Source organism: Triturus cristatus, chromosome 12, assembly GCF_964204655.1.
Source record: "Triturus cristatus chromosome 12, aTriCri1.1, whole genome shotgun sequence".
NCBI classification, from domain to species: Eukaryota; Metazoa; Chordata; class Amphibia; order Caudata; family Salamandridae; genus Triturus; species Triturus cristatus.
Genome location: NC_140595.1, coordinates 88,198,114 through 88,217,988, shown reverse-complemented (window position 1 = coordinate 88,217,988; position 19,875 = coordinate 88,198,114). Strand labels below are relative to the sequence as shown.

General features: G+C 42.8%; 1 protein-coding gene across 1 annotated transcript in view; it reads right to left on the bottom strand.

Moving 5' to 3' along the window:
• Nucleotides 1-19,875, bottom strand: part of TRIM46 (tripartite motif containing 46) — a 175,146-nt gene that overhangs the window by 12,794 nt on the left and 142,477 nt on the right. The window contains exon 9 of the mRNA XM_085639902.1: nucleotides 10,245-10,542. Coding sequence (XP_085496028.1) covers nucleotides 10,245-10,542 — 298 coding nt within the window. The remainder of the gene's footprint in view (nucleotides 1-10,244; nucleotides 10,543-19,875) is intronic.

Genomic DNA, 19,875 nt, shown 5'->3' with positions numbered 1-19,875 from the left:
CCAAAGACTCGAGAAAGCGTGTAGGAACAGCAAAACCCCAGAAGTACGCACCGCCTACAGGACCGCCACTTCAGCACACCACCAACTCATCGGATCTACGAAAAGGAAATTCATGCAGGACAGAACCATCTCCAACCCCTGCAACTCCAAGGAACTCTTCAACATCATACAAAATACATCAGACCCGCCAGCGAACCCTCTGACGTCCCTTCCTCCCAGGACCTTTACAACAAACACGGCTCCTTCTTCCACCACAAGATCAGGACACTCTACGACAATTTCGACGTACAGAACCAAGGCACCAACCCCACACCTTCCACCAGCAACTTCACTCAGCCAACCATTCTCATCTGTACCCGTCACCACAGAAGATACCGCAAAGACTATGAGGAGCAAACACTCTGGAGCACCCACTGACCCCTGTCCACCGCACATCTTCCACATGGCCACCTCCGCCATCGCACAAGAACTACGATAGACAATCAACTGCAAGAGGCACGCACGTTCCCCGAGGACTGGAAACACGCAGAAGTCAAACCCCTCCTCAAGAAGCCCTCCGCAGACCCGACGGACCTCAAGAACGACAGGCTCATCTCCCTCCTCTCTTTTGTCGCCAAAGTCACCGAGAAGAGCGTCAACATCCAGCTAACGAACTTCATAGAATCCAACGACATCGTCGACACATCTCAATCCGGCTTCCACAACAACCTCAACACCGAGATCGCCCTCCTATCCGCTACGGACGACATCAGCACACTCCTTGACCAAGGCCACACTGCTGCCCTCATTCTACTAGACTTCTCAGCAGCCTTCGACACCGTCTCCCACCGCACACTAGCTGCCAGACTCCACGACGCCGGCATACAGGGAACTGCCCTAGACTGGATATGCTCCTTCCTCACCAGCCGAACTCAAAGAATTAGACTCCCACCCTTCTTCTCCGAACCTACAGAGATTGGATACGGAGTACCCCAAGGATCCTCCCTCAGCCCCACACTCTTCAAGATCTACATGGCCCCCCTTGCAACCCTCGTCAGAAAACACGGACTCTGCATAGTATCCTACGCTAATGACACCCAGATCAACCTCTCCCTCCCCAAGGAACCTGACAGGCACAACTTCCAGGAAGAAATGAAGGACCTCACAACCTGGATGAGCAGCAGCTGCCTGAAACTCAACTCCGAGAAAACGGTAGTCCTCATCCTCGGATCCACCCCATCTACGTAGGACGACACCTGGTGCCTCCCTGCCCCCTGCCCTCTGCATCCCTCCCACTCCCACGGACCACACCCGCAATATCGGCATCATACTCGACTCCTCCCTCACCATGAACTGACAAATCAATGCTGTACCCTCCACATGCTTCAACACCCTCTGCATACTCCGCAAGACCTTCAAATGGATCCCCCCCAAATCCAGGAAGACTGTCACCCACGCACTCATCACCAGCAGACTGGACTACGGGAATGCCCTTTACGCCGGAATGAACAAATCTCTACTCCACAAACTCCAGATCGTCCAGAATGCCGCAGCTAGATTTGTCCTCAGTATCCCAAGACAAGACCATATCACCCAGCAGCTACGAGACCTCCACTAGCACCCCGTCGAAAAAAGAGTGACCTTCAAGCTGCTCACACACGCCTACAAAGCCCTCCACAACACCGGACCCCAATACCTCAATGAGCAAATCTCCCCAAGTGAAACCCCTGCTCCGCTGACCTAGTCTTGGCCGAAATCCCCCACATCCACAGAGCCAGAACGGTAGGCAGATCCTTCTCCTACATCGCGGCAAAGACCTGTAACGAACTCCCGCTCATCATTAGATGAAGCCTCACTTTGCAAACATTCAGGAATAGCCTCAAGACCTGGCTTTTCCAATGACCGAGCTGCCCGATTCCCCCCCCCCGATTGATTGAGCATTCCAATGTTTGTTCACAGCAACAGAGTATCTCATCCCCCTCAGGTTCCATGAGGTCTTTGTTTTACAAATTAGAACATCCTCAACAGGCCATTAAAGACACACTCCCTTGTTAAAGGCCCTCGCCTTCTGCTCAAGCCTTTAACGCTGAAGCGAGTCTTTAGTGGCTGGAACAGCCTACTACGGCGGACTCTAAGGCTATAATAAGCTATTCAAAACATTATATAACTCCTTATCATTTCTTACATCACGCACCACTAATCAAGTCTCACCAGCCCTAAAGAGAGACATCAACAACCTTTGCATTTTGAGGAGCAATTGCCCAGAAAGGTGCAGCTAGAACTGGAACCCCCTCCCACTCTTAGATTGCTTCAATCTTCAGTGTCTCAATTTGCCACCAATTTACATTCTTGCATATCAAAGAAAACCATACAAAAACATTCCTCGCCCACCTCCAAACACATCGTACAAACAAAATAACACTTGACTCAGCCACACTGGTCAACTACTGCCATTCAACCAACTTTACCTGTTAGTCTTCATCTTCACTCAGGGATGTAATTATATGACCCAAGAAGCCACAGACATCACCTTTACCCACAACAGAATAATGTAGGTCCTTTATTAACAGTAGCTAGTGATCTTTGTCCTAGATCTCGGTGTAATCACCAATCGCAAACCTTGCAGATCTCATAATTCTGATGGGGCCCATAACTGCTGTTGCCAGTCCTATTAGAATGAAGAGATGGCTCGTAAAAAGGGCCTTAACGTTTGTATGGTTATCCCTGGGCCATCTGAGCTAGTGACTCAGTTTTCATATGAGGACCTACTTATAACTTGTCAAGTGTACGTGGGTAAGTTGTCTGGTACTAGGCAGACTTACCACGTTAAGTGCTTCTCTGTCTTTTTTCCACCTCAAGCCTCCAGCCTCCGTGTCAAGCTCTATGACTGATCTGTACCAATGGAACGTGACCTGATGCCCATGACACATGTACAGCTCCACCACCCAATCATCTACCCTAGGCAAGTCAATAAAAGGTTGTGTAGACTCACATAAGCAACCTTACCATGTACACCAAGGCCACAATGGTCACTAGAAGAGTCCTTGTCTAGATTTACCATCTCAATAGGGTTCCTGCCACACAATACATCCGAGGTCCAGAACACTCAGACCTCCTTTGGTGAACAGCACTCTTATAATGATAAACTCAAATATACCAGTGCAGTGTGTTCAGGTCACCTGGAATAGCCACTCAGCCACCTCTCAGAAGTCCAAGGAAGTGGCACCTGGACTCATGGGATCTTTATGGTTCTAATACTATGAATCCGCCAGAGGCTGCTAATGAGAGCTAAGATCTAGTTTCTTTATTCTTCTCTGAAACAAAGTTGTTCTCACTTCATGTCTGCAAAAAAAGGGTGGTTTCTCTTCACTGTTGGACTGTCTGCTCTTGTCACAAAGCAGTTGATCTTGTTCTCTTAGCCAAAAGTGATTAAGCTCTATACTGTTGGCTAAAAGTTGCAAGCCTTGTTATTATTGACTGGAAGTGGTTAATGTCTCTACTCTTTATAGAAAATGGTTGATCTGTTTGCTATTGGTTGCAAGTGGCTGGCATTTGCTCTATTGGCAAGAAGTAGTCTGCCTCCCTTGTCTTATCTGGAAGTAGTTGTTCGCATTCTATCGTATTAGTTGATATCTTGACTCCTATTTGTTTTTTTAACAAATTTTTATTAAGGGTTTGGTAGCATCTTACATACATTCCTATGTAATTTAGTAAGGCTGTACAAAGCCTACATCCATGGTGCTGACATTCGGATATAAGTGATATAGTGAGCCCTGCGGTCGTTCACATTTACAAAGGCAGTCTGCTTGTCCCCTATTGGAGGCTTAGCTCCTATGTTATACAGTCTAAAGGTTCAGTCTATTCTGCTCACTTCATTTCCTGTGCCAGTTCTGTCCCATATATGCATTATTTCTCAACCTATCTATAACATGTAATCCCCCAACTCCCTTCCCACCCCAGGCGTGCCTTGGCCTATTCAAATGTGTGTCTGAGTATTCCTCCCATATCAGGTATATCCTCGACCCCGTTAGGGTTGGTCCTCCCATTTCCGTGCCAGGTCATCTGGGTTCGGTGTCCTCATAGACCCCCTCCTCTATGTTCTCATCCTGTTCTCCCTCATCCATCGGTTCCGGTGGGTGCTTGAGGAGTGTCCTCCCAAGCTATTTCTGGTGAGCCCTTGCCCCGCCAGGCCTCCCTCATCTTGACTCCTATTTGGTAGTAGTTGGCCTCTCTAACGTTATCTGGAAATAGATGACATCTCGTTCATCTCCAAGAGGTCTCTCTTATGGATTCCTGTCCTCCGTTGCAAGAAGTTAATCTCTATTCTTGGCTGGAAATGACTAGTCTCATTACTATTGCCAGGAAGTAGTTGGGATTGAATTAGAGGTTCATATTAAAGTATAATAGCATACTTCTCTGACATTTGTTTCATTCCATTTTTTAATGATCCAATCTGAAAAACAAATTATCGATAATCAAACTACATAATGCAGCTATAGTTACAGACACCTGATGTACCCTACAATCAGCTATGATCCTTCTTTCAGATCTTCAGTTTTGGGGCCTTGTGCAGCATGTCTGAATGGAGTAAGCAATATCCTCTCACTTAGCAAATTTAACATCCAGTTAGGTGTGTCCCCTGTTATTATGTAATCTGAAATGTATTAATAATAGGATATACAATACCTCTAGTATTTTTTAACTTGCCCAGCAGATTGTTCAAATTCCACTCTAAAAATGAAATCTCCACATCTCTGATTGTACCCATCTATGACCTTAGGTGAAATAATGCCTTTTATCAATTTTTTTACAGCTGCATCAAACATTTTAGCACCAAATATGATACGAATTGATTGAATGTTATTTTTAATGATAAAATGTACAGATCACCTAGCCGATCACACTGGTGCTCATTCGCAGATAGATAGGTAGATTAAGGTGTTTAAAGCATTTTAATAAAGAAACATTTGGAGAGAAAAGGCCACATTACTGAAAGGTTATTCTTATTTTTTTTAGAGTTTGACCATTACTCTTGCATTGGTTAGTTTTTGATAGATTAGATATTGAAATACTGGGCCAAAGAAATTGTACTGCATTCTGATAACAAGGGAGCAATATTGATATTAGATGTACCTGTACTTCATTCCTAGTATACGACATTGGGCACTACATAGCAAGATAGTTTTTGAAGCCTTACTAAAAGATTCAGTTAAAATTGAAAATGATATAATTCTTTGCAACAATTTGCCGTATTAGATTTCATTAGGGATGCATATAAAGGATTTCTTTTTGGGTGAATTACTCAGGTGAGAAAAAGAAACGTCTTCAAAGAGAGGAAGGTCTGGAATTAAAGAGTAATGGCCTAAAAAGAGGTTGTAAGAATTGTCTATTAGTCCCTCAAAAAACACAAGAAGTTGTAATGAAACATGAGCAGAAACAGTTGCTGTACGGGAGGAAGTTAGGTGGCATATGCTGGCGCAAATTGGCGAGCAGTAAAATGCATCTTTTTGAATACAGTGAAGCTAGTGGCTTTCTGAAAGACTAGAAGATGAGGGCAGATGAATCTAGACTATTGGTATATGATGGATGTTCTCCTGCATGAAACCCTGGAGCTATGAGTCGTTAGCAGCTTGGTGTCGTACAGGAAACTTTATCTTTACTCCATAGCTAATGTGCTGAATGAACTCTACAGCACCTACAAAATGTTTTATGATTGTGTGTGTTTCACATTATTAACGTGTTGTCTCTTTTTTTTATTTTTAGTAAACACTTTATTGTTTCGGTAATCTTTTTAAAGTGTAGTTTTTGAGCTTGTTTTAACTTTTTGAATTATTGGCGGATGTTGGGGTAGTAAGGAAGTAAGGTGGGAAGAAATTTTATTATATATTTTAATTTTGTTTACAAGTTGTTAAATGTAATTGGTTAATTAAATTAATAATTGTGTACATTAATTAATTGTTACTCTATTTGATTAACATTTTAAACTTGTTAATTTTTCAATTGGTTCATTAGAGTATTAGTGATGTATTTCTCTTAATTGATTCATCATTTATTTTTTGATAACGACTTCTTCAATTATATAATTTATTATTAATCATGTAAATCATTTGATTGCATAAATGAATTGATTTATTTACTCTTTTAGATTATTTCATTTGTTGTGATTTAATCTTTTAGTATCATTTTACATTTTTACAAGTTGCTGAAATTATAGGACAATACAGAGGGAAGTGTTTTCACTATGATATTTTTTATTGGTGAACATTTTTACATTCATTGTTTAATTACATTGTAAGAGTATTGGTTGCTTACAGAAATTGGTGTGTTTTTACAGTTATTTTGTATAATATTTTAGTGGGAATAATAAAAGATTCCAAAGTCCAACAATGTCCCTACTGTTGCTTAGGTTGGAATTGGTATAGTAACCATGACCCTCCAAATTCCAAAGCTTTCACTACTGTTACCTAAGTTGTGGTCAGAATAGTAAATATGACCCTTTCAAAGGCCAGCACTTTCAATTATGTTGTTTAGTGTGGAGTAGGAATAGTACATTTCATCTTTATAAAGTGCAACACTTTCCTTACTGTTGCTAAGGTTGACATGGGAGTAGTACATGTTATTCCTCCCAATTGTTTTTCCTTTTTTTGTTAATTTTGGGACATTCATTTTGTTTTATTTATGTTTTTGAGTACATTTTTTATCTTAATTGAGTTTAATAGTGTTTTTATATTTATTGAATTCAACATATTTTCCTTTTTTGATGTAGATATGTCAATTTTAATAATTACTGTAGGATCGTTCATATAGACATTTTTTAATGTTGATCATGTTTTTATTTGAATAGTGTTGCCATTATTTTTGGTTTCTAATATATTTTAGATTTTATTTTAGAGTGTACTTTACATTTTTACAAATATTTTTGTTAAATATTATTGTAAACTCATTTTATGTATTAATTTTAAAGTTTTTCTGTTTGAGAAAGGCATAATTCCAAAATGTATCACCAGCCACAATGAAGGAAATTAAAACATATCTGAAGTGCGGTTGTTGTGTTTTCTGTGAGAGATAGGAGAGCACAACTTTGTATATTGTGCCGTGTGATACACAGCCACTAAATATGGCACTGGCACTGCATGTGGAAAGAGCCGGGTTTGTGCTGAACTTGTGCTTTAAATTTAGAACACAATTTTAAAAAATGCCAAAGCACTATTGACTTATTTTCTGAATAAATCTTTAACTAATTTAAATATATTTAAATGAATTGAAGTCTCCTGCAGAAGCTTAAATAAAAAGTAAAATCCCACCAAATGTAAAACTATTTTCTCACTAGGCAATGATAATTATTAACAGTGATGTGCAAAATAAATTAAAAGTGATACAATCATATTTTAATTAACGCAACATTAATAAAAAACTCCAAAAAGCTTGTTAATATATTTTGCAATTAAATCATAAATATGTATTTTTGTTTTTGAATATATGTTTAGCTACCTTTAATAATTTACCTTAATTTAACGCTACTTCTTATGAGCTTTTATTTTAAGTGGTTGGCCATACGTGGTGCCAGACTTACTGATGGTTCTTTTTGGCAGTAGTAACTTACACTTATAAATTTGGTTTCACCACTGTTTTTCAGGGCGTGGAGACATGTAAGTCTATACTCGGATTTTGGGAATAGCCAAAAGTAGTTACGTTATTCAAAGGTGCAGGGGTACATTATACATGTAAATTACACAAAAGTATAAGTTAGTTGTATGAAAAGCCATCACCATAAGTAAATATAACCCTCACCCTGAAACCCAGAAAAACAGTTTATTATCACCATCCCAAGGAGTTGTCTAACAAACCCTCCTTGGACGGCTTTCATCAAATCCACGCGTGATCTGTGAAATCCTTATGTTTTGATAATAACAACACAGTGGCTTCAGTAGCTCACATCAATAGGTTGGCTTATTCAGTGCAATTTTTACTCCATCTCCTGACCAATTAAGTACTGCAGCTCATGTACTTATCGTGCCTGAAATACGATCCTATCTCTCGCTCCCAAACCACAGCTTGGCTGATCTCTTCAAGAAGGAAATTTGTTCACCCTTGCTGGTGCTACAGGAACTTCACTCGCTACCTACCCATGCCTGAAAAAATTACAAAATATTTAGTTTGACTCACAAGGCCTTAATCTATGTCTAGGTACCAACCCCACCACAGCTTCACTTACCATCTACAGAGTCCAAACATAAGAGACACCTGTCTTGAAAACTTCACTGGCTTTGAAGTAAACCTTAACTGGCCGTCTCTGAAACACCCTTTTTTCATCACTCAGGGCTCAACTGGATCTGCTTGCATTTAGGTCATTTCTTAAAATGAGTGTATTCTAGCTTTACTTGTAACTGTTTTTTTCTAGCCTCCATTTAATATTTCCTTCTCTCATGAGGTAACCTTTTTACACGTTTCGCCTTTTCTCAATTTCAAGAAATGACCTTATTCGGCACTGTATTTAACTCGTTATTTGTAAAGCACCAATATGACTTCTACAGGTGAGTATCAGAAATATATGACTAAATAATAAATAAAAACCAGGAAGAATCGGAGTATTTCAAAGGTTGCCCTTTCAGAAATGTAATGGAAACCTACAGATTTTAGCCAATATATTTGCAATTGTGTTTTTTAAAATTCAATCCTTGAAACTTAAATAACATAACCTGTGTATTTGTAAAGCCCATGTTTACAACCAGGTGCTGCATTACAGATGTATATGGTTACCCAACTAAAAACTAACAACTCATTTTATCGACTTTAGAAGGGTGAAAGGCTTAGTGGACTCACCAGAATTTGAACCTGTGATCCTGAAGTCAAACGCAGATTTTTTGAGTGAATGAATCCGACTTTTCGGCACTAGACCAGACTAACCTTTAAGTGCCCTGATGCTGGATACCCCTTTATCATGACCTTATTTTTATTAGACCTCTGGTTGTCCATGCTTGGAAACCACTTTTCGGATGCTGCCCCCCCTTGCAGTGTGAGGCCCATTACCACTTCTTAGACACATAACTAAGGCACTAAATGGATTAACGCCACTTAAAGGATATACTCAATCGATACACTCATTCGCTTCTAGACTTACGTATTGTTCATTAGAACATTGGAATGCTGAGAACTCCATTGAAGACAACGGATAGTTCTGGGCTTATAATGGATGGTATAAGCCTGGATCACCAACATTCCAATTTTTTTCTTTCTGTTTCTCCCTTTTTAATTTAGAACATTCTATCCTTACCGGGTGGAATGTTCCACCCTGGAGCCTGCAGCTCAAGCCTATAACACGGGTTCAGGGCCTTTAACACCTGTTATAGCCCCTCGGCAGAGGGCTACATGATCTGTTTAATTGCACAGAATTGATGCCACTGGGCCTTGCTGTTGTAGGGCGGAAGTGAATGGCAGAGGACGGTCTTGGTACTCACATTAGAAACGGTTGGCCTGCAGCTTCTTTGGATTGTATACAGAAGACACAGTGCCATAGCAAGAATGCCATGGGCCCTCATGCAAGCATAGAAAATGGTCCAATGTTCGTATTTAGGGGTGAAATGCAGTAACAACAGAGATACGGATGTCACGTGCTGCACAATGGATAGCAGTGCTCCTGGGAAGAGGCCTCCACCAGAGCTTCTGTCTGGTAATTGGCAGTGATTACAAATGTACCATAAAAGCTATTTTGAAAATTGGGTGCCCTGTTCCCTCTATCATCTGACCTTCAGTGGGTCTAACATGACACCCTTTAACTGTATGAAGTACGCTCAATGGCGGCCCCTCCACTAAGGCGGAGGAGCGTCACCCCACTTCTGTGTGAGCAGTTCAAAAAGGAAAAATAAAATGATAACACAATGTTATTATCATTTTATTTTTCAGTCCTGGCTTAGCTGGTTTACATTTAGGGGCGGGGCGGACGGGGCTAACCTGTCTCAGGAGCAGGGGGAGGAGTGGTGGGTGCCGAACCACTGTGCTTAGACTGCTGTCATGCTGGTGACCGCAGCATCGTGATTGGCTATGGGAGTCTGGAAGCCTGTGTGCTACCTGCTTCTAGGAGTGGACCGAAGAGGACTGAGAGGAAGCAGCCGGCCTGCAGCGAAGTGACTTTTTTTTTCACACACCCCCACCTCGCCATTCCCGTTAAGTAGCAGCCGCCACTGAGTATGCCTGAATAAAAGAAATACTCTTTCATTCAAAGGTATACCAAGTTTAACATAGAAGATTGTGATAAGCACCCTTACCTTGGGCTGACCACATCCTGCGGCGTCTGGAACCACTCCTGCAGCTTACTCTCCAGCCCAACACCAACCTTCACCAAGTACGAGCTGGGGTCCACCGAGCAGGCCCAGTAATGCTTGCCCTGGGTGATGGCCACATCTCCAATGACCAGGTCAATGGACAGGTGGCAGGTGGTCATGATCCGCTCTGCAGCAAAGAGCATGGGGATGCCAGGCACACTGCGGACAGCCCGCTGGTCCTTGCTGATGGCCAGGCGGTCCCGGTTAAAGCCCCATCTGTTGTCGAGGAAGAAGTTGAGTACTGAGGTGGGAGAAAACAGAAGATAGGAAAAGACTTTCAGATTTAGCAGAAATGAAGAGAAGGTGGACTGCATATAACTGAGGGGCATATTCTGATGTGGACAAAAGCCCTGGCCAAGATGAGTGAAGTAATGTAATAATAAACCATGTAATTCTAAGGAGTGAATTATATAAGAGAAGCAAGAACACAAAGCAATACCTTGAAAAAAGCAGAAAAGTGATTGCATTGAAATGAGATGGTGAGAGTAGGTGTTTACCTAAACCAGATAAAAGTGCATATGCATCTAGGTAACTGTAAAAACATGTGATTCTATATTAATGGTTAAAGAGATCTACCCTTCATTCTGAATACTGTTTTAATCAACTCTTCCACTGAGACAAGTTTTTTTCCCCCAACTCCCTCTTCGTCCAGAAAAAGAGGAATCTCTCACCTGAGGGTTACTGCTTCCTACAGGTGTGAAGTTAAGAATGAAGAAAAGTACAACACCACACATTGAGCCAATTTAATTTTGTTTTCATCTCATTATGTACTCCAAGTGTTTCATTTGTGCCAGTGGTTGGCACTGGCATCATTATTGGCGACCAGGGCTTATTTTGCAGCATCAAATTTTGAGCAAATGTGAGAAAGGCAAAAAGATGTGGTAGACGGAAATATTGACATAGGGAGAAAACAGACATTCGAAAGAATCTGCAAGAGTGAAAGGCGGGAAATCTAGAGTGGAGGAAGAGAGAGACATGTGGTGGAATCAAGAGGTGGCAGCCTTGGTAGTTCGTAACTCTTGCATTTAGGGCCTGATTCTGAGTTTGACAATGAGTGCCGGGTCCACCCCTCCGACGCACCTCCAAACCCGTGGTGAGGCCGCCTGCCAGATTACGAGTGTTTCTCGTGCCTGGCGTGCTTTTTTGAAACCACGCCCTCGTGAGTTTGGTGGTCCATGGACCGCCAGACTCATAATCAAGCCCTTAGTAGTGATGGTGACAGCTCCTAAGAAAAACTTTTTCACTATACCTTTTTTTTTCTCTCCAAATTAAGCAGGGGAAAGGAGTTGGCCTAACGGCTAGGGCAGTCGACCTCGAATCTGGGAAACCGGGTTCGAGTCTCGGCAATGACGATGAACATCTTGTGACTCTAGGCAAATCACTTAATTTCCCCGTGCCTTAGAAAAAATGAATGTGTCCTCATGTAACGCAACTGGTGCTATGTAAAGCGCTCTGATACCCGATACTGGGTCAAGTTTGCGCTATATAAAACTTCATTAAAAAAAAAAAGCACAGTATAGACCACAAATTTTTCATTGTAAAAAAACACTTATGGCAAGATAAAACTGCTTTAAGACCAGACAGAAATGCCAGCTGTTACAAGAGTAAAGAGAGAAAGGGCCAGATGTACGACCCGTTTTTGCATGCGCAAACGGGTTTGTGACCCGTTTGCGCTTGCAAAAACCTACAGGGCCATGTACAAAACCTATTTAGCGAGTCACAATTTAATTGCGACTCGCTAAATAGGATTTGGTACTCGCAATTAGGAAGGGGCTTTCCAAGGGCGTCCCTTCCTAATTGCAACTTGCTACCCCATGTATGAATGTCAAATTTACCGCCCTCCTCAAGAGGGTGGGAAATGGGAAGGGGTCCCCGAGGGACCCCTTCCCCTTTGCAAATGCTGGGGATTTTTTTTACTAGGGCCAGGCAGTGGCCCTTAAAAAAAAGAAACGAAAACGTTTCTTTTTTTTATTTTTATTTTTTAATGCAGCCCGGTTTCTTTTAAGGAAAATGGGCTGCTTTTATAAAAAAAAACACTGCTTTATTTAAAAGCAGTCCCAGACATGGAGGTCTGCTGAGCCCAGCAGGCCACCATACCTGGGAGGGCCAGCCATTCTCAATGGGGTCTCAAATTGCGAGTGTCTCATGAATATTGATGAGGCTTGCAATTTGCGACCCCATTGAGAATCGCTAACAGGGTCTCTGACACTGTTGTACATGTCATTTTGCAACTCGCAAAATAACATGGTCGTACATCTGGCCCTAAATGCTTTAAACCAAGTGTAGGCGCTTGGTATCCTCCAACTGTACTGTCACAATGGCACACCTGCACAGAGGTTGCCTCCCGCCCAGTTTACTTGTATCACTCATGATATAAATGAATGTTTTCAAAGAGCTATCAACTACACTTATGAACATTTGACAGGGGGTCTAATGAATTTGATATTCAATTAATCACAGTGTGTTTCAACATGCTCATTTTAATGAAATATAAAATGTGTTTAAACATTCAGGCATCTGTCAGTCAGCATACAAGTGACTATCTGGAGCTGGGTTGGCCTTCCCTTCATGGGATGGACAGGGGTGGTCTGTGCTGATGAGGTTCCATAGGAAGCCTCCATGCGCGCCAGGCATTTGGAGTTGGTCCAGTACTGGCACCACACACTGAATACACAGATGAGGACTTATTTCTCTACACTAACATCAGGCCAGCGATTGTGGCTCCTAGATACGTCACAGGATGCCCCCTCTGCTCTGCCCTACCCCATGGCTTATCTTTCAATCTTTAGGACACAGAGACAGGCGGGCGCAAACCCAATAACAGAGCCCCCTTGTATTCTGAGATTACAGAGGATTCGGTGACCTCAAGTATATTCCCGATAGATGTTTGTGATATTCATTTGCTGTAAAAATGGTTCTAAGAGCAGGGTTCTCCGTGAGTACTTTATTCCACATTAAAAAAGCAAGCATTGGTAACGTCCATAGGTCTAGCCAATACATGATCTATTGGCTTTGTCAATATTGTTTAGGCATGTTGTACAACAGTGAGGCTGCTGTGCTTTTTCATAGTTTAGTATGGCCTGTGATTGTACAATTAGTGTGGTAAGGTATGGCCTGGTATGGTCATGGTGTGGTGTGGGGTGGGGTGGTATGGTATGGTATCGCTTGTTATAGTATAGTATGGCCTGTCATTGATAAGCATGGTGTTGGATGGCCTGTCATTGTAAAGCATGGTATGGCTTGTCCTGTCATTGCATGGTATGGTATGGTATAGCATTGTGTGGTATGATAGGGTATGGCCTATCATTTTATGGGATGGTAAGGCATGGTATGCTAAGGCTGTCTTAGAATAGTATGGTACGATATAGTATGGCATTTCTGGTCATGGTATGGAATGGGCAATCATTCTATAGTATAGTATGGTATGGCCTGTCACTGTATGGTATGGCATGGCCTGCCATTGTTCAGTATGGTATGGTACATAATGGTATTGTATGGTGTACCATAGCAGGGTATAGTATGGCCAGTCATAGTATAGTATGGTATGGCTTGTCATTGTAGGGTATGGCATGGTAGTTATGGTATGTATGGTATGAGATTGCCTGTCATGGTATGGTATGGCTTGTTATAGTATAGTATGGCCTGTCATTGATTAGTATGATATGGTATGGCCTGTCATTTTATAACATGGTATGGCTTGTCACTGTATTGTATGGTATGGTCTGGTATGTTATGGTATGGTATGTTATGGCCGATCATTTAATAGTATGGTATGGCATGGTATTGTGTGGTATGGTATGGTATGGCCGGTCATTTAATAGTATAGTATTGCATGGTGTGGTGTGGTATGGTATGGCAGGGTATAGTATGTTATTGCATGGAATGATATGGCTTATTATTGTATAGTATGATAGGGTATGCTATGATGTGGTATGGTATGGCCTGTCATTGTATTGTATTGTATGGTGGCTCTGGTATGGTATGGTGCAGTACAGAACGTTAAGGTATGGTATGGCCTGTCATTGTATAGTATGAAATTGTATGACATTGCCTGTCATTGTATGGTATGGTACGATATGGCATGGTATTCTTTGTCATCGTATGGTATGGTATTTTATGCTATGGAATGGTATGGTATTGTATGGCCTATCATTGTATGGTACAGTATGGTATGAAGGACTGTCATTGTATAGTATGGTATTGTATGGTATTATATGTTATAATATGGTATGGCCTGTCATTGTGTGATATGGTTTGATATGATATGGCCTGTCATTGCTTGGTATAGTATGGTATGGTATACTATGGTAAAATACGTTATGGCATGTTATCGTATGGTATGGTTTGGTTTTGTACTGTCCCTGCCACACTGAAGCATATTTGAAGTAGAAGAGATAACAGGGCGGAAATAGGCAGCCTGAAAACAGATGCATCATTGTGAGTGCTTCCTCCAAAATAAAAAAATAGGACAGCCGTTAAAGCATAAGCAGCGGAAGGACACTCAGTGGTAACAAAAGCAGTACTTTGGCCATGTGCCACGGGAGGGACAAATACACAAAGAGGATAAAAAACAGCAAGTGCTACCCAAGCAAAGGCATGGAAATATGTGTGATGATGAAGACCACCAATGGTAAGCAATGGGCGGGCTTTAAGATCTCTTTAAGGTAACAAAATGTTTCACCAGCGCATGCGCTGTCTTGGTCAAAACCTAAAAATCAAACCTGTTGATGGGCCAGGAGCAGAGGCACCTCACAAGAGTAACCATCTGGTTAAGCAAGGTTGGGGTATTGTGTTCCAAGGGCTCACTCTAGATCACCATAGACTTGGCAAATGTCAGGGCCAGTGGATAGGCTAAGCATTAATCGATAATGCCTTGGTCATGACAGGCATGTAGGAAAATGGCGTGGAGTATGGATGGTAGCTCCCAAGATATCTTTCTCTACAACACCCTCTTCAGCTGTGGGCCCACAGGTAAATATATCAGCTGGGGAAAAGCTGCATGGAGGGATGATATTACTTAAGCATATAGTTGCCATACATGATCATGTTGCTAGGGAAAGGCAACACCCAAACTGAAAAATACAAGTTTGTATTGGGCTACAATACTCCTTACCCTGAAGCAAGATGCATAACTATCTGTGATTGCCCTTGCTCTGGAGAGGATATGGACGTTGATTAACTGATATACCTGCGGATGCAGAATTGAAATCATGGACACTTTCACGGCCAATGACATCACAGCGTTTACATCTTTTCCAACACTCAACCCATCAACAGGTTACTGTGATGGAGGAATTGTCTGAGGACAATGTAGAAATAAAAGGAAACTTGTATTCGTTTGTACCAGATAGTAGAACCAGAAGGAAACCTCTGCCTCATTTCTGAAATGGGTTAACCCGCAATGTACTACTGTGTACAGCCGGTTATGGTATCCTGTCCATGCAAATACATGTGTTCTTTTATTTCTAGATTATGCAAGTTAAAGCAAGTCTGGTGGTTTGTTTTATATTGTGTATTGCTCTAAGAACTCTTATGGGCATGTGGTCCAATTATAAACAACTAGATATTTCTTGTATGATAATTTACTGCACAAATTCACTTTTCCTGTGATATTTCATGACACACTTTTTGTGTGAAACATATCATACTCAATTTCACAGTCCCCATGTAATATGATTTTTATTACTTTTTTTTTAGAGAAAAAGCAATGTATACAATGTTTATTTTAGTTTGATGCACAGGCAGTTTGTCCCTTTTGACACTCCAACATGGCATCTAAGCAATATGACTTATTACTCTTTTCGACTTTGCTCATGAAAGTACTTTTTCACTTACGGAGCACTAGTGGCATACACTGGTATGTAAGATATTTACACACATTTTAAAAGGCACTGAACTTACATGCCATCATACCATTATTGTGGATCTTGGACAGCAGGTAGGTTTTTGTACATTGTTGCTTGTTCTCGTCTTTCAATGTTTTGTTTAAATTGTATCATCTTACTCTTTGCTCTTTGTACAGCAATAATTATGTCTTTTCCAAGGACTTTTGGTTTCTTTTAACGTTTCTTTAGTTAATTTCATCTGGCCCTATCTATTCCTTTTACAGCGTATTTAAAACATGACACATTTTAATATAAGGTGTTCTAATTATTGTTAATGTCATCTTTACTTGTTTACCTTTGTCTATCTGGCTTTTCTTGTAAAGTGGGTCTAATTATTAAAAAATGGTGCACATGTTTCATGCATATGTCAGTGTTTTGATTGATGTAGTTAACTTTCAACATTTTTGAGGCTTTTGTTCATTCCAATATGATAATGACGATCTTCACATATTGTTTTTTTGTATTGGTTGTTTACATTTTGCAAATGACATGGCAGTAGATTTCCCTGTTTTCATGTTTCATTTGTTTTATGACAATTTCAATTGATAAAAAGATGTTGCTTGCTTGTCCCACATTCTTTGACTTACCAATAATAGATTTTGGGGCATGCTAAAAAAAACAACTGTAATCATCCACACAGTTACCTTATAGTAATAATAATCTATTATTCACCACCAATTAATGGCCATTTGTAGTCTGTGTTTATAGACTAAAAAGATATAGTTGTTATTATAAAACAGTGTTTGTGCATTATCTTCCATATTTTAATCTAGAATGGATTGTAAACTTGAATATTAAATGACACATTGGTCACAATTATTTGTTGGCTACTTTGTATTTAGAATTATTTTACGCTTTGGACGGGGGCGCGAGCCTGACCACTTTTCCGACGCCGTGAGGGCAACGGCAGCTCGCATCTGAGGAGCTGAGAGGGCCACGCACGCAGGGAAACCCACCTGCCAACAGACCACCAGGTCCGCCGTGAGGGCAACGGCGTAGCACAAAACTACATTTCCCAGGTCTCCCGGAGCGGCGCAGCAGGTGACGTCAGTGGCAGGCGTCACCTGCCTACATCTACGCTGCACGCCTCCCGCAGCGCGGGACGCTTTGGACGGGGGCGCGAGCCTGACCACTTTTCCGACGCCGTGAGGGCAACGGCAGCTCGCATCTGAGGAGCTGAGAGGGCCACGCACGCAGGGAAACCCACCTGCCAACAGACCACCAGGTCCGCCGTGAGGGCAACGGCGTAGCACAAAACTACATTTCCCAGGTCTCCCGGAGCGGCGCAGCAGGTGACGTCAGTGGCAGGCGTCACCTGCCTACATCTACGCTGCACGCCTCCCGCAGCGCGGGACGCTTTGGACGGGGGCGCGAGCCTGACCACTTTTCCGACGCCGTGAGGGCAACGGCAGCTCGCATCTGAGGAGCTGAGAGGGCCACGCACGCAGGGAAACCCACCTGCCAACAGATCACCAGGTCCGCCGTGAGGGCAACGGCGTAGCACAAAACTACATTTCCCAGGTCTCCCGGAGCGGCGCAGCAGGTGACGTCATTGGCAGGCGTCACCTGCCTACATCTACGCTGCACGCCTCCCGCAGCGCGGGACGCGCGCGGGCAGCGCCCGGGCGAAGCCCGGGCCAAGGGCGGGCCCGTCCTTGCCCGTCATCGCCAGGAAGAGGCAGGGCTGGGCCGCCCCCTAATCATCACTCCCCGTAACGTGTAGCTGAGAACTGTAAGTACCGCGGAGGCAGAACAGACTCAGTTGGGACATCACCTGTTTGGAGACTTAACATTGTTTACTGGGGTTAATGTGCTGGTAGCGTAACCCAGAGGCAAGGTGGCCGAACTGACATTACGAACTTCTTAAGCCCCAGAGGCCATAGCTGCCCACTCGAGTACTGTGGGTGTGATTTGAAGGGATTAAAGTTACTGAGTAGAGGAACAAGGGATAACCCGGAGTATAGAAGGCTTTAAAGGGTTGACGCAGGTGAGGGGTAGGGTGAAGCAAGTGGTGGGTGTTAAGCTGATTAGATTGCCTGGTAGCCTCACCAAAAGACAGCGGAAGTATGGCAGGTACAGCGAGAACCCGCTCTACTAAATCAAAGCTGAGGCAAACAACGCAGATAAACCCGCCCCTCATGGAACAGGGTCTCTTGCCATTACAGATTCAACCAACGGCAATCGATCGAATGTTGCAAAAAGCTATAGGGGCGGTTTCCAGTGAAATCGAACGCACTGAGAGACGCTTATCCCTTACACCACTACTAGACACACCATCCCCGGTCCAAATAATAGAGAGTGACAATTTGGATTCTCCCCCTCCCCCAACTACAGTAATGAATGTCTCGGATCTTCCTTGTGCCCAGCGAACTGCGGAGAGGGATAGTGAGGCCCACACTAGGGGTCCACCAGTTGGGGCAGGCAGGAAACGAAAAGTCGGCCCTGCAAAAGGTAGGACTAAAAGGAAAAGTCGCAATGCCCCCCCAACACTGGAGACTACTATAGAGTCAGGTAGGGACGACGAGCCAAAACAATACTCAATCCCACCATTATGGTTAGCTCAAATAATGGCAGATTTCCAATCTCAATTAGAAACTTTTATAGTCAATCAGATCAGACCACTCACCAGTAGATTGGATAAGATAGTTAATGAAATAAAAAGCAGGGAAAGGGTAGTAAGGTCAACCCCAGAAATAGTCCCCATCCCCAATGTAAGTGGAATCAACAGTGCCCACATGAACGAGGGACAACCTATTAACTCAGAGGTTAATCAAGTACAAGTTATGCAGACCCCAGAATGTGAGACTCACAAACTGTTGCAATCTAAATCCACAAATCCAAAGGGGAAAGCTCAACAAAAGGAAGTGCTAGGGCAAGCTCTACATGTGACATTTGGGAACCACCAAAACCCCCCGCATACAGCCTATAGGAATCAGGTCACCCAACAACCAATGAGCATCTCTAGGACAGCTGCTACAGTTTCCCTCCCGACAGTAAATTTACCGCCACAGGCATGCCCACTAGTTGTTATCTTGGCTGGGGCACCGGAACTTAATGGTGATCAGAAGGAGTCCCACCAGGAATTAAAGAACAAGGTCATACACTGGTTGGCTAGCCATAAACCCTTACCACACGGGAAAGATGGCGAAATCCTTTTAGTGAGAAGGGTGAACTGGCTAGGAAATAGGAATAAAGATATCCCGGGAAACTGCATAATTATTAATTTTAGGGATAGCAATGTAGTCAACCACATTCTGAGAGAGGACATAGGGGTGAAAAGTAAAATTATAAAACCATTACCCCTAGACTATTTTTATCCCAGACAAAATGTCCCACATAAGGGAAGTCAACATGAGGAAGGGCAATGGGAGGTATCCCGCATAAAACCCCACGAACCTCGGGAATGTTGGGGAGAAAGGCCGAGGTCGTGGGAAGCCGAACAGGCTACGTGGAAAAATAGGTATGCACCCCTTATGTCCCTAGAAGCTAATGACTGACTAACCCACGCTGTTTCGATAAGGGAAGTTAGATGCATGGAGGGTAGGGTGAACGAACTGACCATTGCACAGGTCGCCCCCACAGAAGGTAACTACCAAATGACCTATCAAGATTCGTTGGTAGCGCCCCAAGTAACAAGAGTGGCTGTTTCAACTGATCAGCCATATGCCACCTGTGACGAATTGCCAGGA